At 36.7% G+C, this 21,503-nt stretch overlaps 2 protein-coding genes across 3 annotated transcripts; both read left to right on the top strand.

Annotated features, from left to right (window-relative positions):
- Positions 1 to 15,007, top strand: LOC103986244 (cyclin-A2-1). Of its 2 annotated transcripts, XM_065092237.1 has the most exons (13): positions 1 to 250; positions 2,917 to 3,277; positions 3,542 to 3,824; positions 4,109 to 4,257; positions 4,563 to 4,655; positions 11,942 to 12,075; positions 12,860 to 12,935; positions 13,020 to 13,096; positions 13,201 to 13,234; positions 13,343 to 13,492; positions 13,575 to 13,709; positions 14,093 to 14,196; positions 14,646 to 15,007. In XM_065092237.1, the coding sequence occupies exons 2-12, from the start codon at positions 2,981 to 2,983 to the stop codon at positions 14,147 to 14,149; spliced, it is 1,485 nt and encodes a 494-aa protein (XP_064948309.1). In that variant the 5' UTR covers positions 1 to 250; positions 2,917 to 2,980; the 3' UTR covers positions 14,150 to 14,196; positions 14,646 to 15,007. The 2 variants fall into 2 exon arrangements, with proteins under 2 accessions (XP_064948309.1, XP_009402480.2); XM_009404205.3 differs by lacking the exon at positions 14,646 to 15,007 and having other exon boundaries at positions 2 to 250; positions 14,093 to 14,470.
- Positions 15,008 to 15,787: 780 nt separating this feature from the next.
- Positions 15,788 to 21,234, top strand: LOC135598443 (peptidyl-prolyl cis-trans isomerase CYP38, chloroplastic-like). The gene is made up of 7 exons (XM_065092236.1): positions 15,788 to 16,065; positions 16,541 to 16,831; positions 17,973 to 18,172; positions 19,761 to 19,996; positions 20,251 to 20,393; positions 20,669 to 20,740; positions 20,826 to 21,234. The coding sequence occupies exons 1-7, from the start codon at positions 15,904 to 15,906 to the stop codon at positions 21,051 to 21,053; spliced, it is 1,332 nt and encodes a 443-aa protein (XP_064948308.1). The 5' UTR covers positions 15,788 to 15,903; the 3' UTR covers positions 21,054 to 21,234.
- The last annotated feature ends 269 nt before the right edge of the window (positions 21,235 to 21,503 follow it).

Raw genomic sequence — 21,503 nt, 5'->3', positions numbered from 1 at the left:
TCCTCGTTTGCTCGCCCTCTCTCCATCTCCGCGTCCCACACCGTGTCATAGAGAGAGAGAGAGAGAGAGGGAGAGAGAGAGAGGCGTGGAGTGGTGCGGCTGCCTCGCGAGACCCCTCTTTTCTTCCCGCTATCTCACGATCACGATCTCGACCTCGATCTCCCTCTCCTTTGATGCGAAGACAAGAGCAGGGTTTCTGAGGCCGCGGGCGCCTGCGGGGGACTCTGCGTGGATAAGCATTGGGGTTTGGGTGGGGTTTCCTATTTTGGATTCAATGCGATTTCTTTTTTACTCTCGTTCTCCGTACGCTTCTTGCTCAGGCTACGTCTTTTCGATCGTATGGGGCTCATGTGCTCTAGTGCCCCATCATGGCTTTACGTGATCATGAATTGGTGGATAATATATCTCGGGTTCGGGTTGGGACGCATGGATTTTATGAGTCTAGAAGAGGCTTGAGGAAACTCTATTTTTCATGTTTTTTGTTCTTCGTTTCCCCAAGAAACACCTATTTTCTGATTTTTTGCCCTCTTCGTCCTTTTTTTTCCCTCTTATCTGGACTTTTAGGATAAATTATACTATCTTCTCGGCGCGTGCAATACTTTTATTTTCTTGTTTTCTTTTTTTCCTTCCCTCAACAGTTGTAATTTTGGATTAGTGTATTTCAAAGATTAGTATGTCTTGGAATCTTAAGGGTTTGATGGAGGCAACTTTGATATTTACCTAGGGAAGATTGTTTGATATGGTTTTAGCTGTTCAGAAACATAATTAAGCATAAAATTCACTTGAATCCCGTAGACTATGACTTCAGCTATAGTATTAGATGAATCAAGAGGTGACAAGTGCATGAACTGTGGATATCTCATGTCTGTGACTTCATACAGGCACTTGCATAAACAGCAGCTCTGTTTTGTACAGATTATGGATCATAAAAGGCTACTGATGCTAATATTTTTGTAGCTTGGATAGATCAACAGAACAAAATTCTGCATTCTAGGAACATGCAGAAGTTGCCTTTTATTTGATTTGAAAGTTAGAAAATAGGAGTATTGAAGGGACATATCGATAGCAGCTAGCAGAATTCCTAGTCAGTTACAGTTTAGGGTGGGTTATGTGGATCATTTTTCACCATTTAGCTTTATCTAATGCAATATCCTAAGTTAAATTAAGAACATTTAAAATTTTAAATAGTTTTAAAAAAGTCTTTCAGGTTTACCTCTGCTTCTCATACCACTAATATCAATTGCTTCACATGTTCTAACTACAACATCTAATTTTTAGTTATTACCTAAACATGAATTCAAGTTTTCGGTCATGATCTCAGTAGATTTATGATAAATTTGCTTCCATCCAAGCTTGTTTGCCAGGATGAGATCTTATGCTAGGCTAAATGTGTGTCTGCTAGATATTTAAGTAATATGACCTTTGATGATTGTGGTTTGGGTTTCGGATAGACTTTTCAGGCAGAAACTCAACCTTAAGGATGACTTATTTATTGACTAGAGTGTATACTTCATGTCATTATTGAACTACAGGCAATTACCAAGGTATGCCCTGTACTTGATGTGGGCCTTGGGATAGTGGTTTGGGTGCTTGATCTTGCACATGTTTCGTTGGTGTAGATTGTAAAAATATTGTGTGTTCATGTTGGGTAGGACAATTTGTTTCTGTCCCTCCCCAATCGTTGCAACTGAACATGCTTGTTTGCCCTTAAGTGTGGTATGTGCAATTGTTCGTTGCATGCTGTTGCCTACTAACCCAACATGTGTTATACAGCGACACTAGCCACCCATTGAGCTTATAGTATCCCTTTTTTATTTGTGTTGTAAATTTGTAATTTAGCATTTCACAATTTGAATTGTCATGACACAATATGTCCCTTGATTATACACATGACTATTTAATCCTTGGTTATTGGAGCATTTTCTTGGTTTAATTACACTAAAGCATATACTGTTAGTATGTCAATGCTCAAAGCACCTTGTTCTGAGGCATTCTTGTCATAAATTATTCTTTATATTTCAGAAACCAACTAATTTTATTTCTAAACAAATAAAAAACATGGCAATATAAGATCTATGTGTAAGAACAAGGCTTAGTCTAATTGTGATGCCATGGTTTTCCTTCTGAATGTGATATCTGAAATTATCTTTTAAAATGACAGGATTTGCTTATTATTATCTTCAAGAAGTAGTTTCCAAATATTTGGAGATGGAAACATGGATCCTTTTTTTCCATTTAGTATTACAGAGAACCTTATTACTTGTTAGACAAAGGACCATCAATTTTTCCAGTATTATCTTCTTAGGTATTTTAACTCTCTTGCACCACTAATTTAGAATTAATGCCCCTGACCTAATCACTGTCTTTACAGGTATTGTTTGATTTCTCCATAGAAACTTAAACACTTATTCCTCAGTTGGTACCTTCTTGAGTCATGAGAGCATTTTTCTTGTTCAATAATTTTTTTGGCAACCCTATACATTAATCTAAAAGTCTTCACCATAAGATTCGCAACAACCCTACAAGTTATGGAGACATATGTTGCAATTCAAAACATATTGTACTAATTGAGTATATACAGGTGTTATGGTCCCTAAGGTTGCTACTCCATTAGAGTAGATGCCATGATTCTAAACATGGACAAAGCATGATATCTCCCATTCTATAAACCAAATTGTTGCCATTGCTCAAATGTATGTTGGTGATTATATTGCTAGTTATGTCTTTCAAGATCATCATTGATATTTTTAATCTTTAAAAATAGTTATTTTAGACCTCATGCCCTATAATTGACTGCTTAAGTTATTTTACATGACTCGGTAAAGGTTGACTAGGTTAACAAACCATTGATTTCTTTATGTTCTGTCCTTTGAATATCCACAGAATAACCACATTAGTTTGTTTCTGTATTCGCAGGTTCTATGAGCACTTCTTTTTGCTGAGAATCTTGCTTTTTCTCTTTTTTAACGTGTATCATCCTATGAAGAAGGAAGATTCTTTAAAAGCTAGTTTTGAAGTTCCTTGTGGTAGAATTACACGAGCGCGAGCTGCTGCTTGCTGTGTAAATAATAAAGTTCTTCCCTTGATACCATCACTTTCAAATCTAAAGAAGCAGACACACCGAGGCAAATCAAAGAGAGCAGCATTTGATGAGAACAGTAATGTTGATCCTTACTTGGCAGCTGCACATTGCAAGAAGCGTGTAGTGCTTAAGGATGTTACCAATGCATGCTCTCAGAAGTCCTCTAGACAACGGATTCCACGGGGGAAATTGCAGGTCTGATGATGTCCCTCTTGTGTTTTCAGAACCTTCTTTACAGTTATAAGTAACTAATTGATGATATGCTCAATTTTTAATATGTAAAAAAAAGAAATAGATGGTGTAGAAGTGGAACACTGATTTTCTTTAAAGTTTTAAACATTTATTTGTCTGTAAGTGCCATATGTTTTATTAGCAATATATGCTCTTAAACTTTGCTGTCCTTTCAGTTGGTCTGTTCTGAAGATGTCTTGATCTGTTGGTTATTTTTCTTTATTCCAGTTGTCTGCTGTCCAAAGGGGTAAACTTGGTCCTTCAAAAACCAAAAGATGTTCCAACTCCAAAGCTCCAAACTTGACCCCAGCTGTAAATGCTTTGACTCAAGATAATGAGCAAAATATAATTTCTGAAGGAGTGCAGGAGGTGGGGATACTGGAGCCAAAAGATTGTTCACTGTCCGCAAAAATAGGAGACTCAGTAGAATTACAGACCAAGGATAGCATCAAGGATGGTGAGGAACAAAACTTCAGAGAAAGCCTTGAAGATATAAATCACACAAAGAATGGTAGTCCAGTTCTGCTCCCTTTTTTTTTTTTTCAAAAAAATGATAGATGAGTCTGATATTATGCCAGAAATTTCATTTAGAATTTCTCAACTGAGAACAGAATTAGATGACACTGATGTTGCTGATAATCCAAATTGAATTAATACTTTGTTTGTATATTTAAGGAAAGAAATTCTTCTATTGACCTTTAGAGTATGTAATGCATGCATTTGTAACTTTGTTAGTGCCATTTTCATTTTATCAGGAAGTTGATGTTGGCGGGCTTATGATTATTTCCTTGTTAGGTTTTGTCAATAATGTGAAGTTCAAGCTTGATGATGATTTAGGAGGGTTCAATGGCTTGGACTTCATAGATATTGATACAGATCTTGGGAATCCTCAAATGTGTTGCACTTATGCACCGGAAATCTATACCTATCTACTTGCTGCAGAGGTATCGCTTAATGAATTTACAGTGACTATAGCCTATGGCCTGTGGGTCCTTTTGCTTGTTAATTTTAAGTTGGTTTTACATACAGAACTTCTTTTTATGCTGTTGTCCTTGAGATCCTGGAATAAGATATTATATTTTTAATACATAAACACAGGACTTATGTTTACAAAGCAAACAAATGAATTTCCTTTCTATTCCTTATCCATGGCATTTACCGTTTTTCTTGCCTTTTGATCCAGCACTGATTTCTGGAAATTTTAACTTGTACTCTTGATAGTGACTTATGCTGAAAACTGTCTTATCAGCTCATCCGGAGGCCAGTGTCCGATTTCATGGAAACATTGCAGCGAGATGTCACTGAGAGTATGCGGGGCATTCTAATAGATTGGCTTGTGGAGGTTTCCTAGCTTTAACATTTCCACCAGATTACTTTTAAACTTTACTGTTAATGTTGTTATATAAATTACATGTTTGTTATATACCTTTTTCTTTAATAAATATATAAAAATCTGGAAGGAATTTCATGGCTTCATTATTATGGACTTTGACCTCCATTTGAACTAGTTGGTCAAGTTAATAATTTGCTTAAAGTGAAATACTTCCTTATGTTGTGCACTTTAGCAGTTTAAATCCTAATTTTTTAATGTTACCTTTGGCAACTTTAACTTCAAACCTAAGCATCATGTTCCTGGGTTCTAAACTTTAGCGAATTGTTAACAATTTTTGAAGTCTTCTAGAAACCTAGAAAGTTCTTAATGTGGATGCAGTTCAACATATTAGCATTTATTGTTTTAATTAAACTTAAGCCGCAATTTCTCAGTCTGATTAAATTTTATGGCAATTTAGGAAATATATCTTATTGAAACCTTTAATTATGGTTTTTGTTATTTGACCTTTTTTTGTATCAACTGAAGTTTGTCTTAGCACATGAATCTTGTGTTGCATACTAGACCTTTAGTTGCATACTCAACTTGAATTTCTATAATGTTTATTGTGTTCTCGAATTTTGTTTCCTCAACCAATAATTCTCTTTGCCTTTCTAATTGATTCATCATAGAGCCTTAGAATAATTTAATCTTCATTGAGTTCTTAGTGATATTTAATCTTCCATTCATTGTAATTTTCTCTGCTTCAGTTTGTTAATCTGTTGCTTTCTGAGAGAGGATTTTTAATTCATGGTAGATTAAGTGACACTTGTATGTAAATTCTTTCTCCTGTACCAATCAGCATCATCACCTGTGTCCCCATGTTTGATCAGGGCATTCTATCATAGGTCACAATTGATGCAATTGTCAACTTTTCATAATATTGCATAGTATTGGTTGAATCTCCTTGCATGTTAGGTGCTTGTCCAAGCAAAGGTGCTATCATAAAAAAATTATGTGGATGTATTTAAGTATAAAGATATCATCCAAACAAGAACTTCTATCAAAATAATTTGATATCATTATACATGCAAGATGATTATTACCAAAAGACCAAATTACATGTGCTTAATCATTTGTTAATGAATCACTGAACAGAGTGTTATATATATATATATATATATATATATATATATATATATATATATATATATATATATATATATATATCAACGATCCTTTTCAGTGTTTCTTAATGATGATTTCATTGATGTACCTTAACTTGCCATCGTCCTTAAATTGTAATTCAAATTGTCATGCTAAATTGATTAGGTTGGACATGGAAAGAGGGGAAGAGAGGACATATCAGAAGAGGGAGTGGAGTGACGGGAAAGAAAGAAGATGACAGTGTAGGGAGTAGGGGCAACAGAAAGAGCAGACGAGAAAAGAGGGAAGAGAAATGAGAAAAGGGCAACGATGATAGTGGTTATTGGTTACTCCGGACAGAAAAAAGGGAGAGGGAGAGATGGGAGGAGAGGGAAGTAATAGCGGGTGTTGGCCACAGAAAGAGGACACGAGAAGGAGACGAGAACGTGGCGGTGGAAGAGGGAGAAAGGACAGCGACGAAGAACCAACTGAGAGGACATAAAGAAGTGGGATGGAAGAGGGACAGTAGAGAAAGTTAGTCGGGGGCGTTGAATCACTTATGCAAAAGAGACGGAATAGACGAGGCAATCGGTGATGGCTCCATTGAATCACTTATGCAAATGCATGTACAGGGTTGTACATGGATGTTGATGACGCAAGGAAGTAGAAGATCTTGGGTTGGTTATTGTGTTGGATTTTGGTTATTTCAGTCTGCAACCTAGGCAAAAAGAATAGACAAGCACCTGAGATGTTTAGCGCCTCAACCGAGGCATTGGTTAGGCACCTCGCCCTGGGCATCTTGAGGTGCAAGGTCCTCAGCCTCGCCTAAGCAAGTAGGCACGTGCCACAGTGCCTCTTGCAACACTGGTACTAAAATATAAGGCTAATTGAGTTGCAAGGCTGCAGGTTTTTGTCACGGTTTTGTTAAGAAGAAAATAAGAGTAACAAGTGATTGTAACTAAGAAAGGCTTTTAGAAAATTGTTGTTTCATTAAAATTTGAAAGTTAAAATAAGTATGCTTACATTTGTTGATTTGTGATGGATTAAATTTAGTAACTAAAATTTAGAAGTTTTTCACGGGATCGCTCATGGGTTGACCATGAACCAAAAATATGCTTGTACGTATGATATCAGTATAATATGAACAAGCGCGTAAGTATGGTAGCTTAGTTTGGTGGTGGAATCAGTGAATGGGAGGGGCTGCTTTGCTGCTAAGGATAAAGCAAAAGTAACAGTATAATCCATTTGTTGTAAGAGATACATTTTAAATATCACATTCATTGCCATGTACCTATTCAAAGGTTCATGTTTTCATAGTGATCCTATTCAGTATAATCCTCCATTTTCATATAGCTTTTCATGGTGTCTCTTCATAATATAAGATCAAGTTAAACAAATTAAGTTTACCTTCTAACATCCCTTCTTAAATTTAATTTTCTTGCATCTTGCATTTGCAGAATTGCAGTGAACTCTTAATTTGAAAAACAATTTTGAATCGAGGGGCTTGTAAAATTTTCTGTATTTTGATATTCTAAATTTGATGTAACTTGATATGATCTCATTATATTTAAGATAAATTTTTTTCTTATCTCAATTCTTTTATGTTCATCTTGTATTTTGTCATTTTACCTCATTTTTCTTGACCATGTCATCAATAATTTATATATAATCTTATTTTTAATGATTTTTGGTAGTTGTTTGGAGGTTTTGACAGTCGTAATCTTTTTAATTTTGTCTTCATCTAAGTCTTGATAGATATGGAAGAGTGTTTTCTAATTGTTCCTGCTAAAATGTTTCAAAATATTTCCTTGACATGCCACATTATCATCTTGAGATTTCTCATAGCCTTTTTCTACAACCCCCCAATGCACAAGTGTTTTCTAAGATCTCCTATACTTGTTCAGAAGTATTGGCAGTCGTAACCTTTTTTGAGATTATCTTCATCTAGACCTTGACACATGAAGAATAATATTTTTTAATTTTTCTTCCCTTAATCCTTTAAGATCTCTAGCATGCCACATCATCTTCAAGTTTTTATGTTCATCCACTAATCTCCTATCTTTTTTTTATCTTTCTCTCCTATCAAATTCATATCAAAGTCATTGTTGAAATGATTAATGATGTTTAAATTCAAGTTTCGTGTCTCATCAAAGACTATCTTGAAAAATAAAGTATCCATATAAAAGACTTATTTGGATTCAAGGTATATGGGAGGCGATGAAGAGAGACCAAGAAAGAGCTTTAAGATGATGTTGAAATGATATGCTAAAGTGATATCTTGAAGGATTTGAGAAAGAACAAAAAGATAGATCTTCCTTATCTTTCAAGGTTCAGATTATGATACTTTTGATTGTTGAATCTCGGATTTTGATGATGAAATCAATTGATGAGTTTGTGATCTAATCTGTGTTTTGAGTGACGCAGGACTAGCTTCAATCAAGGAGAGGCAAATTGATTAAAGCAGGAGGAATCAGATGTTCGGCCGGAGTGAACATGTCAGAAGATTGGACGTCAAACTGGAGGATCGATCGACATGTCGACAGAAGGCTTCGTGCCATGAATTCGGACATCCGACCGAAGGAGCAGACATTGCACCAAGAAGATCAGAGTTACGGAGGTCAACATACTGATTGGGCAAAAGACCACAAAAGAGGACGATGCGTCGAAGGATTGGACAAAACGGCGATGAACCAATAACATGCCGGACAAAAGATGTATGATTTGTAATCATTTGTCTAAGATCGAAGTAGTTTAGGGGGTTAATTGAGTTAGCTTTTGGTGTAACTATGCTAACTCAATTAGGAGCCAATTGGGTCTTAGTTGAGACTGATTTGGGCTCATTGGGAGGCTTATTCAGTCACCCAAAAGTTGGGTCAGACGGTGGCACCGCCAGAACAGGCGGTGGAACCGCCTGTGAGTTGGAAAACTCAAAAAACTCGGTCTCCGATGCTGTCAGGTGGTGGTACCGCCCAGACATAGTCTCCTAAGTGGTAGTACCGTCAAATTGGGTGGTGGTACCGCCCGTGTCAGGCTGCAGGCGATGGTATCACCCGTACCCCGAAATCTCGGGGATTTGAATTTTGGCTCCAAGTTTTGAAGCCATTTGGGGTCTATAAATACCCCAGCTATTCCTGCATGGAGCAGCAAGAAAAGTGAACAAAAACTTTATGTTTCCAGAGTGAAAACTCTTGTAAAGTATAGAGTCCCTCTTTCTAAAGTTTAGAGATTATTCTAAGGGAGAGTGTGAGGGAAGCTTTGTAAAAAGGGGGTGTAAAGGTTCTCTCTTGAACCTGCAAAAGGAGAATAAAGTTGTAAGAAGGAGGTTAATCTTCTCCTATTAAAGGAAGATCATTAGTGGATGCCGGTGGCCTTGATGGAAGAGGAATCGATGAAGTGGATGTAGGTCGCGATGATTGAACCACTATAACTCGGTTTGCATTTACTTCTTACAATTTACATTTATTGCAAATTGTCCTTCTTTACTTGCTTTACATCTACTACACTCTTCCTATGCTTTCAAGTTAACATCTTCCAAAACGAGTTTAATCGCAATGAGATTTTTGAACCGACGTAATTTTTTCCGCTGCACTAATTCACCCCCACCTCTTAGTGCCGACTCGTTCCTAACATTGACTAGGTTGTGGTTGTTAACACTTCTGAAAAAGCATGGGATATTTTATAAAACTCTTGTATATATGTTAAGGTGGTAGAAGAAGGCTACAAAAAGCTTCAGGATGATTATGTGGCATATCAAAGAGACATCTCAAAAGATATAAGAAAGAAGAAAAAGAAGAAATTTATCCTCTTTATGGAGATTTAGATTAAATTAACTTTGAAAAAATTGTGACTGCCTAGACTTTGAGATCTTATGAAATAAGATTATAGATGTGAGCGATGATATAGTCAAGTTGAAAAAAAAGAATTGAAGAAATACAAGATATATAAAGAAAAAGAGAGATGAGAGAAGTTATTATTTTTAAGATGAGTTATATCATGTCAAGTTACCTTAAATTAAATGAAGACGCTGATTTTTCAACAAGCTCCTCATTTCAATATTATATTTTAAATTAAATATTTTGCTTAAAATGCATGTTGAGAGCAGTGATTGAAAAAGGCGCTTGGGCGCTCGCCTAGGCGCTCGGGCGAGGCGAGGCGAGGCCCGAGCGCCTCGCTAATGTCCCAGGCGACGCGCTTCAAAGAGGCGCCGCCTGGGCGCTCGCCAGAGCCCAGGCGCTGGGCGCTTCGGGCGAGCGCCTGGGTAAACCAAGTGACCGAACCAGGATTTTAGGTCTGGTTCGGTCTTGGTTCGGTTGTTAGTTGGTTCAATCGAACCAACTAAACTGATATAACCCTTACCCAACCCTAACCCGCTGCCGCTCCCGATCCCGATCTCGCTGCTCGTCGCTCCTACTCCCGCTGTCGCTGCTCGTCGTTGTCGCTGCTCGCGCCTCCCGCGAGCCTTCCCGCTGCTCGCGACTTCCGCTACTCGCGCCTCCCGCTCCCTTTTCCGCTGCCGCTACCGCCGCTCGCCGTTGGTTCCTCGTTTCTCCGTTAGGCTCAGTATACAGTATACTCTTAATATTAAGTTTATTTGAATTTTGAAATGATTAATTTTCAATACTGTTAATAGATTAATAATATATTATTTTGATTTTAATGTTGTTAATTTTTTATTTATTTAAAATTATTGCTAGGTTTCAACATAAATGACTTTGATGTAAAATTTTATTGTTTTGAATTTTGAAACTTTTTGTTAATGTGACATTGTGATTTTGTATCTTAGATTTTCTTAATTTAATAGCATATTTTTAATTTAAAATTTTAAATAATTATATTTATTAATTATATTATATATTTTTATATTTTAGCGCCTCGTTTCACTCGGGTGAGTGCCTGGGCGAGCACCTAGCGCCTCGGGCGTTTTTGGACCTTGGCGCCTTTTGGCGCCTAGCGCTTTTTAAATCACTGGTTGAGAGTAAATTAAGTCCAAGGGGATGTTAAACAATAAACTTAATTTAATTATTCATCTTCTATTGAAAATAGACATCATGAAAAAGTGTATAAAAAAATCATAAGTTGAGTTGAATAGGGACAGCATGAAAAGATGCATGAACCTTTGAATTGATGCACGACATTGAATATGATCTTTTAGGAAGTGTTTCTCAATCCTTATAAATAGATAGAAATCCGTGGTTTTTTATGTGTGGAGAAAAAGTAATTGTGTGAGGACATCTTATTAAAGATTATTTCTTATCTTCTCCATTATATTCCCACATCCCTTCTCTTCTCTCTTAACAGTGGCTTGTTGTTAGCTTGGTGCTAGCTACTTATCAAGCTTTTTAAGTGCACCTAATGGAAGTGCATTATTGTTTTTCAGATTATATTAAATTAGCATAATCGAGGTTGATTGGAACGATTGCTAGTGTATGCCGTTGTCAGAGAGATTGGTTATGTCTAAAATTTCGTTTGGATATAAACACTGAGCCTTGAATGAATCTCCTAGAAACAATATCATTCTTTTCTTATGGCTTTAATATTGTAAAATGGCCTGCTGAGGTTAGATTCTAGAAATGTACACCATTTCATGTCATTGCTTGGCTGGCTAGCATAGTTGGTTAAATAGTTGTCAGTTAAGACAATCTTGTTTTTTAAGCTTTGTCTAGAACTTGATGCTATGCTAATTGATCTTGATAATGTTTAAGCAAAAAAGAGACATTGGATTGTTTATAGTACATTGACTCTTCTTAGACCTCGCATTGGCGGGAGCCTTGTGCACCGAGTATGTCTTTTTTTATTGGATTGTTATAGTGGAAAATAATTAAAAGGACAGAGAAAAATTATGTTATATATTACAAGTGGTCAACTTGAGATTCTTTAGTCTCTGTTGAGCAGTTAATAAACAAATTCACAATAGAAAAATGGCCACAGTTGAAGTTGTCATTGAGCATTTTGTAGATCCATTTGGCTGATTCTGTGTTACTGATTATTTTCATCATCCTTAAAAATAAATGAACTGCTATCTTGTTTTTGCTGTTCTACAACATATTACTAGTATGTAATAACTAATAACTTGCATTTTGAATAATCAAATCATTGTAGGTCCTGATAATTGTGTATAACTTATATTTTATACCATAAATTATTCAGTTGCTAATGATTGTTTTCTGCTTCAGGTTTCTGAGGAATATAAGCTTGTCCCAGATACGCTTTATCTTACAGTGTATATGATTGACCAGTTTCTTTCACAAAACTACATTGAAAGACACAGGTTGCAGCTACTTGGCATTACGTGCATGCTAATTGCCTCGTAAGCTTGCTTTCAGTCTAGCATCTTAATATCTTCTTTTCTACTTGAGAATGGGGTCCACAGTATAGTTTACAATAAACTACACTTTTCTCTTCACCTTTTAATAAATCTTAGATATTGCAAGGAGATTTTTCATTTTAAAATTTATATTGTCATTTTTTTTGCAAGTTGATATTGTATTCATTAATTATTGCTATTGCATTGTTATAAGTTTGACTGTATATTATGATTTTTTCTTGTAGATGAACTTTTACTTTTTACAAAATTTTTATCATGAACAGTTTAAGTTATTTAGCTGTTATAGTGACTAGGATTAGCAAATCACTCTTGCATCATTTAATCTTCATGAATATCCGATGTACGTTTGTAGTTAAAGGCTTCAAGTGATTAAAGTTATCAAACCCTAGCATCTATATTTGCTGAAAGTTGCTTTGATTACTTGGAATGGACAAAAGTCGACTGATCGGTAATATCACAATTGGCCTTATACACTCCATGCAAGACGATTATCCACTATTCTCTACATTCCCATAATTTCTCCTTTGGGAACTGTTGGTCCTGGTATTATGAACTGCACTGACCGACTGGACTTGGAATTGTAGCATCTACTCATTCCATGGTTGTCATTTCGATGGACTTGGTATCAAGTTTTGGAGCTTTAACGTCAAGCTGATACAAAAGCAATTTGAGTGAATAATTAGTTGGTGATGACTGAAGTTTGAAAATGATACTGATTTTGCTTCTTTAGTCAATAGAAATCTTCATAACTTTGATTTGTACACAGGAAATATGAAGAAATATGCACTCCACGTGTTGAACAATTCTGTTTAATAACTGACAACACATACACAAAGGCAGAGGTAATTTATTATCTGAGTAGGAGTACATGCATTTAGGAGGGGAAAATGTTTTTGCCACAACTTTTACTAATTTCTTAGGAACAGGTGCTCAAAATGGAGAGTCAAGTGCTCAGTTATTTAGGATTTCAACTTTCGGTACCCACCACTAAAACATTTCTCAGGTACCAGAGCTTCAAGTAATTTTTTTTTATTTTTTAAAATTTAAATCTTTTACTGATTATAGCAATGGCTTCAGTATGAAATTAACTCCGACGATAATATGCAGGAGATTTTTGCGTGCTGCTCATGCTTCTAATAAGGTGTTTCATGTTCAATGATCTGATCCAAAGGATTACAATATCCGCTTTTTAGTTGACATTTTATAAGCAGAAAAGTTCTTTGTAACCTTTACTTTTCCGGAATTGCAGGCTCCATCATTAACTTTGGGGTACTTGGCCAATTATTTGGCGGAGTTGACTTTGTTAGAGTATAGCTTTATAAAGTTTCTTCCTTCAGTCATAGCTGCATCTGCTGTATTCCTTGCAAGGTGGACATTGGATCAATCAAGCCATCCATGGGTATGAATGCAAATTATGCTCTATTTTACTTCAATCTAAATATATGAAGGTCCTGATTACTATGTTTTAATCTGACATGCAGAATCCGACTCTTGAATATTACACCACATACAAGGCAACGGATCTAAAAGTGACAATTTTTGCATTGCAAGAGCTACAGATGAACAGCAAGAGCTGTCCACTCAATGCCATACGTGAGAAGTATAGGCAAGAAAAGGTAAATGGTTTTGTAGTGCAGATAAATCAGAACCTAGTTAATTAATCTATGACAATTAAGTCAAATAAGGCCAAGAGGTTATTTGGCCTTGGTCCTGAGGCTAGAGGGCACTTCCAAGCTTCATAATCTTCTGCAACACAAAACATCAAAACATACTACCAAATGCATAATAATGACTGGATGCCCTTTAAATTCATAGTTGATAGGTTTTCATAATCTTCTGTAGAAATATTGGAAATGATCTAGTAATTCCACCATTAAGTAACGAGTAATTTCCCAAACATTACTTAATTCATTTACTTTTTTTCTACTCGTTTTTTGTCAAGGTCTTGTGGTATTCTTCTATAGGCAAATTTTGAAGTGACAGTGTTGTCTTTTGACAGTTTGAGTGCGTGGCTGCCATTGCATCTCTGCCACTGGTAGAATCACTCTTCAGCTGATGAAATGTGGCCTCTTGCTGACAACTTTTATGGGACTCCAAAAGAGGGTGATTTGAACTAACATTACAACAATCTATTTCTTTGTCCCTTATTCTTTCCAAGCAAAGCCAAAAGAGAAAAAAAAAGTAGTCAGTTGTTAATTGATGCTTCTGTGTGTGATTTTACTGATGTGGTTGTGGTCTTTCTACGCCCATCTTTGTAGCATAATTACATAAGATGAATGAAAGCCGTAGGCACAATACAGCTTGACGTTGTGAAAAACCATTTTCTGTGTTCAAAATGATTGATTGTAAGGATGATAACTATTGAAGCTAAATTACTTCCAAGGGTTTGCGGTTTCATGTCTTTATCACCTGTTCATATGTGCTCACCCTTCCTGCGCCGCAAAAAAGGGTATTATTGACTATATTTAGTTGATCTGGAATCACATATAGCTAAAATTCTTTTTTTGTTTGTGGCTATCAGATGTGACCTTCAGTTGTTTTTATCTTTGCAGGTTCTCCAGCAAACATCTCATCTTTGAAACTGCCATTGGCGTATCAAAGGTTAGTCTGACGGGTCTCTCAAGTTTTGACTTCTATATCAGCTTGTGTAGAGAAGTCTCTTAACGCTTCTCGGATTAGCATATTGTATAAGCTCAGGCTAGGATACGGCCCAGCCCGGTCCATACCGACGGCATATAATTGTACTGGTTCCCTTGTCATCTTTACCCTATATAACATAACATATTTACCCTACCCTTGCTCAAGTATGTCGGCTGTTAATTTAAATTAATAATATACTTGGAAATAATAAAACATGTAAGATCTTGAAAACTTCATCTTGACATTGCATATTATAAAATCTGACAGAACCTGTTTGACTCAGAAGCAGCCAAGTATAATTCTGGCGTCTGGTTTGAAACTATAGCTTAACCTATGTTTGCATTTAATATTTTTATATATTTATATTTAATTAAAATTAAGATGAGTTTTTTAAAAAACCTTAGTTTTGAAAATTTTCAGTACAGTAATCCAACTTTTAAATAATTTCATAAAAAAATATTTTCATAAATGATGATTTTATTTTTTGTCACCTGTGTCGTTGGCCATGCCAACCCAATCACATTGGTAAGCTAGTTACGCTCATCTTAATTGGCTTCATTGTTCTATGCATTACTTATTTAGCTATGCCTGTGAGGGAGGAGGGAGAAAGTTGAGGAAGGAGAGGATCGTAAACGAGGAAGAAGGGAGTTGCGAGTGCTAGAGAAAGGTTGGAGAGAGTCATGAGTGAGCTTGCGCGCAAAGGCGATCAGAGGTACCAAATCTAACTTGCAATGTGGAGGTATAGATGGCTAGGGACTCATGAGGTTTACTCATGACCCATTATCTTGTCATTGTTCTTAGTAGAGGAGAGTGGGAGATAGGACAATAATGGGTTGGATGATGATAAAGATAAATTAAAATTTTTATAATTATAGTTTTATTTATTTATTTTTTAACTAAAAGTTTTTTCAAAAATTCGCCAATAAAAACTCACTCATGTTGACTACCCTAAAAAACCCGAAAGGGCAAATAAAAGCTTCTATCTCCCGTGCAGTACCATTACGTCCCCAGCCTTATCTTACACGTCGAGCTATAACTGGCTGTCGTCCTTCCGGTGGCCCAATCGAGTCTCCCTACATCATCCTGTTTATCTACTTCTTCCTCTTCCTCCGCCATTAGTAGTAGGAGGCCCCTTAGTTTCCCAATCCCAAACCCACCCACTTCCCCTAAATGGCCGCCCTCGTCTCTTCCCTTTGCCGGCCTTCCCCCGCCACCCCGAGATTTCCCCTCCCCTCGCACGGCGGCTGCTTCGACGCGCGTCGAAGGCCCCTCCGCCTAGGCTTCCGCTGCTCCGCCTCCAGGTCTCCCCGCTTTGACCCAGACAGCGAACAGGTAAGCCAACTCTCTGCGAGTCTCCCTTTACATGGTTGTCCAACCTTGTCTAAGCTGCAATCTGGTTGGTTCACTGGAACGGAAGCTCGATTCTTTTTCGTGATGGAGAAAGAGAAAATTTTCGTTCGTCCGATGTGTTGCTTGATTCGAGTAATATCTGTCATAATCGAATGATGAAACCAATGTGCTCATGTTTCTTTGATGATATTTCGTGCAAAATAGCGTCGTTTACTAAAAAAAAGTCGAGACTTTTAATTCGTGCTATTTTTCCCTTTTTCTCGTTCTTAAATGCCCCGAGTTCCTACTATTCTCGTAGCATCTTATTTTAAATTTTCCAGAGGAAATCAATGATCAATTTAGGCAATTTACTTTTTCATCTTACCTCAGAGGAAATCGATTGCCTATTTCTTCTTTTTCAGTTTCGACGCAAGATATTTGAGATAATGCTCGTTTTATTGGGATTTCTTTTATGCAGAAAGACAAGTCGTTTGGCCTAAAAGAGTCTGCAATATCTTTGGCACTGGCAATTGGATTGTTTACTGGTGTGCCCGCATTAACTTCACCAGCGCATGCATCTCCTGCAAGGCCAGTGCTGCCTGATTTGTCGGTGCTCATCTCTGGACCACCTATTAAAGATCCTGGTGCCTTGTTGCGAAATGCATTGCCTATTGATAACAAAGCTATAAGGGAGGTTCAAAGACCACTTGAGGATATCACAGAGAGTCTCAAGGTTTCTGGAGTCAGGGCGTTGGACTTGGTTGAGCGAGTAAGTAGACTCGTCACAGTCTTATCTTTAGTCCTGTTGGATATGCTACTTTCAAATTAATATGTTCATGCGCCTGGTTTCTGGAGAAAAATGACCCTCATTTGTGCTTCTCAAATTTGTTATATTTGGATAAACTGTAGTCAGTGGGTTATACATCTGATTGTGGTTTGTGTGATAAACAAAAGCATGCTACCCATTCTGCATTCTCACTGAAAATAAACCACAATATAGTGTCTGTCTGTCACTTGTGTGCTTCCTTTTTAGGAACCAGAATGCACCATATTTTTAACCAATGCCATGCATCTGATCTAGGCATGAGATTGGGTGGCTGATCCTTGCTCTACCTAGGATACCTGTTAGCTTTTTTGTGGTTTTCATGAGATGGAACCATCATGTGTGGATTTCAAATGAGAAATTCTATGATGTGCATGCATCTTTGGTTGCAAATGATCCATCTGAAGTGAGAGAACCAACGTACTGTTCAGTGTGTATGCACACTTTCAAAGAAATTCTTATCATGTTTTCTATTTATCATCCCACTGGGATTGAATTTTCATGGGACAATAAATGTGCATGCAAATCTTGATTTTGGGGCCATCAACACTCTTCCGTTTCCTTGTTATGTCACTTTCAAAGAAACTCTTATTAGTTTTTTTTTTATCCCACCACTGGGATTAAATTTTCATGTGACAATAGATGTCCATGCAAACTTTGGTTTGAGGCCATCAACACTCTCTTCTATTCCTTTGTTATGTCATTGTTTTATCTCCCACTAGGTGCAAAACCCTGATGTATTCTAATAAACTTAGGTGTGCCTATCCACCTACTCCCCTCAGAAGGGGGAAACACAAAAAAAGAAAAACCTATATGGCGATTATCCCATAAGTAGCACAGGTCGATGTAAATATTGCCATTGAATCATCAGGTTGTCAACACAATTGTATGACAGCACTGGTAGTACTTGTGTCTTAGAAATTCTGCAAGATATGGTTAAGTTAGTTGGTACCTTTCAGATTGGATGATACTCGTAATAGAAGGTCCACTTGGAATATCGAGGCGATGCTTATGCCACCTTATCTTTTTGTTGATTTGTTGTGAATTTCTTGCTGAACCTTTTGTTTTTTCCCTACTCTATTGGTAGAACATAAGGCAAGCTTCTCGTGCTCTCGAACAAGGGAAGACTCTGATTCTTAATGGTGTAGCTGAATCAAAGAAAGAACATGGAAAGGAATTGATTGAAAAGCTTGCCGTTGGGATGCAAGAGTTCCAGCAGATTGTGGAGCAAAGAGATAGGGATGCAGTGGCACCGAAGCAGAAGGAACTCTTACAATATGTCGGAGGGTGAGAACTATATTCAACTTTTTATAATTGTGAACAATTCTTTTTTTTCTTTTACATAGCAATATTAATGACCAACACCTAGTTATAAGTTTTCATTAGTCATTCTATTGTTATATTTCTTTTAGAGAGAGAAATTAAACTTAAGTTGGTTACATGTGATGATTTTTCTTAAAAATCGCATGTCATTATTGTGTATTTTCCTATTTATTGGCTCTGATATATTACCTATACATTGGTGATATAGTAATCAAGTGCTAAATGTTGAAATTTCCGCTTGGTGGGTTCAGAAAATCATAAATATATTACCTTATGCAATGATAGCTCAAGCTCATCATCCATGTAGAAAGCATATTTTCTTCAGGTGTCCATTCTTGTCACCTGTAATCTCTATCATGTTCTTAAGATTTAAAGACTAAAAGGAATTAGAGAATAGGTTTCTGTCTCTGTTTTCAAATACAGTCTCATATGCAACCTGGGGGTTTGTTTATTAAATATCTGCTTTTTTTGTGGTGAATTCACTAGTTTTACAACAAAATAAATAGAGGGTTTTGAAACCCATCACCAGCAACTAGAATACCTTGGCTCTATATATGCACACAGTCTTATTATTTTTCCTCAATGTGAAGCCTGATGTGGGCCTTTGTAGCTGTTGCCTACAGCTTTGGCTTTTGTGGTAATATGCAGCAAGCTAGCAGCAAACTACTTGTCAAAAGAGGATAGAAAAAATACCCTCAAGTAAACAATTATTTATGCATCTGGAGATGTATGTTAGCTGCTGCAAATTCTGATTCTCTGCTCTTGAACACTCCACAAATCTACCATTACTTCTTCCTTTCTCTGCCTATGGTGTATAATAAACATAATTTCTCTTTCAAACCGCAAAATCATAAGCACTATTTCATTTTGTTCTAAGTGAATGCTTAGCTCAATATTCCTCTTTTAACTTTTTCCTTATAGTAAATTTTTATTTACAATATTGTTGTCTTCTCGCCACAAACTTAGGCATTTAATTTTCTGTAGCTGAGGAAATGTTTTAAGAGAGCAATCAAAGCAAAACGAGATATATTTAGCTGTTAAGGACCATAGATTCATCTACTATTAATATTTTCTAATTGTTTCTCTAGGAATTTCACATCTCCTGATTCCTTGAGTAAGACGCATTGGGTCTCTGGGAAGAGTCCCAAGAATTTGTGTTAGGATGGTAAATGTGTCTTTTGCTCTCCCAATTACGAAAAAGGTTTTCAAGGATCATGCTTCTCTCACATGCTGAGTTATTCACACCATTCTTGGGAACCAAAAGCATTTTCCCTCTTTTAACTGATGTTGATGGGTATTACCTCCCCTCTTGCGTATATTGAACGTATTATCAAGTAATAAACAAAAAAATAGTTTCTCAAATGCACCAAGATGACTTCGGGTTTCTACATGATCATACATGATACAGTGGATGCTTAAGTTTGCTAGCTTCCCATGGTTAGCAACATCTGGCATTAAAAGCTTGCAGAAAGCCTTCTTAAATGCATCATTCTCATATATAACCTTGTCATTTACTGCAGCTGAGACTTCCTGCGACATTGCGTTTCTGCAGTGTTGAAGAGGATATGGTGGATGGTTTCCCATACGAGGTGCCAGAGGAATACAGCAATATGCCTCTATTGAAGGGGAGAGCAACGGTGGATATGAAGGTTAAAGTCAAGGACAATCCAAATGTCCAGGATTGTGTATTTCGCATTGTGCTCGATGGGTACAATGCCCCAGTTACAGCTGGAAACTTCTTAGATTTAGTCGAAAGGCATTTCTATGACGGCATGGCAATCCAAAGAGGTATTTCCTTATATCTTGTCTTCGAGTTGTAGGGAACTGAACATTACATCTGATTCATAGTTGGAATATCAAACTATTCACATCGTATACAGATTACTGCATAATGACAATAATTTTTTGTGTTGAACTGAAACTTTCCTTGCATGAATGTCAAATTTATGCTGTATACAGGACATGCCATTTTCTGGCATGTGTATAGGATCTCATTTGTGGAATTGAGTTTGCCTTTAAAATTTGTCATGGCTCTGCTGCAGCTGATGGCTTTGTTGTCCAAACTGGTGACCCTGAGGGGCCTGCAGAGGGTTTCATTGATCCTAGTACAGAAAAAGTTCGTACCATACCTCTAGAAATCATGGTTATTGGTGACAAGACTCCCATTTATGGTGAAACATTAGAGGTAAGTTGGTTAAATTGTTTCAGTTAGTGGAATGATTAGCTCGTATTTTGTACCTTATTAAAGTGCTTAGCAACATTAAAAATGCCTCAAGTGCTAGCTTCTAAAAACATGGTGTCCGCATTATGCAATACTTATTAGCAAGTCATTGCTTTTATCCTCAATTTAATGATTTTTTTAGCATGAGCAGTTCTGCTTTATGATTTCCGTGGTGTTTTATGCTTTACTAAATCAATGGTGCACAGCCTAATCTGCGCTTTCTTCATCCAATTTATCAGGAACTTGGCAGATACAAAGCCCAAACATGCCTTCCATTTAATGCATTTGGAACAATGGCAATGGCTAGAGATGTAATTTATTTGCAAATCCTCTTCTACCAGTTGATTATATCTATCAGCTACTGACTTATGTTTGTTTATTTTAATCTGAAAACAGGAGTTTGACAACAACTCTGGTTCAAGCCAAGTGTTTTGGCTTTTGAAAGAAAGTGAGCTAACACCAAGTAATGCCAATATATTGGATGGACGATATGCTGTTTTCGGATATGTTACAGAGAATGAAGATTATTTGGCAGATCTCAAGGTTGGTGATGTTATTGAGTCAATCCAAGTAGTATCTGGTCTTGAAAACCTTGTCAACCCAAGTTACAAGATTGTAGGATAGTATTTAGGGTCCTTTTTTCCTCTTCAGTGATTTTTAGAATTTGTAAAGCCCGGAGCACATAAACGATGAACTTTGGAGCTTATTTTTTTTCGAAGTTGCCACTTAATTTTTCAGGCTGTTGATCTGAATCTTAAATTAAATGGTCAATAAACAAACTGACGAAGTATGATTTTTTCTGAAATTTTTTAGCTGTATATCTAATATTTATATTGATTCAAGTGCCCAAGGATGATTGTTGGACAATTTAACCTAGATAAGATTGATTGTGAATCACATATCTTCTTCTTCTACGAGCTTCATCTTCTACGAGCTTTCCTTCATTGTGTTTTGTTTTCTCTCGCCGTTAGTCATATCTCATCTTCTCGTGCCCTTTGTTCTATCTTATCATCGTATCCACTATATGTTTATTCTCATCTTGTCGTCCTATCCACTATATATCTATTCTCATCA

The sequence above is a fragment of the Musa acuminata genome, chromosome BXJ2-1, assembly GCF_036884655.1.
Source record: "Musa acuminata AAA Group cultivar baxijiao chromosome BXJ2-1, Cavendish_Baxijiao_AAA, whole genome shotgun sequence".
Lineage (NCBI taxonomy): Eukaryota > Viridiplantae > Streptophyta > Magnoliopsida > Zingiberales > Musaceae > Musa > Musa acuminata.
The sequence above is the reverse complement of the archived record's forward strand: the minus strand, read 5'-3'. Positions and strand labels throughout refer to the sequence as shown.

What these genes read in the sequence shown, in the direction of transcription:
- LOC103986244 (XM_065092237.1), top strand. Translation starts at nt 2,981, where the DNA reads ATGAAGAAGGAAGATTCTTTAAAAGCTAGTTTTGAAGTTCCTTGTGGT. An exon ending in ACACATACACAAAGGCAGAG is followed by an intron (nt 12,936 to 13,019) that starts GTAATTTATTAT and finishes TCTTAGGAACAG; the next exon opens with GTGCTCAAAATGGAGAGTCA. An exon ending in CTGCTCATGCTTCTAATAAG is followed by an intron (nt 13,235 to 13,342) that starts GTGTTTCATGTT and finishes CCGGAATTGCAG; the next exon opens with GCTCCATCATTAACTTTGGG.
- LOC135598443 (XM_065092236.1), top strand. Translation starts at nt 15,904, where the DNA reads ATGGCCGCCCTCGTCTCTTCCCTTTGCCGGCCTTCCCCCGCCACCCCG. An exon ending in TTGACCCAGACAGCGAACAG is followed by an intron (nt 16,066 to 16,540) that starts GTAAGCCAACTC and finishes TCTTTTATGCAG; the next exon opens with AAAGACAAGTCGTTTGGCCT. An exon ending in CTCTTACAATATGTCGGAGG is followed by an intron (nt 18,173 to 19,760) that starts GTGAGAACTATA and finishes GCGTTTCTGCAG; the next exon opens with TGTTGAAGAGGATATGGTGG.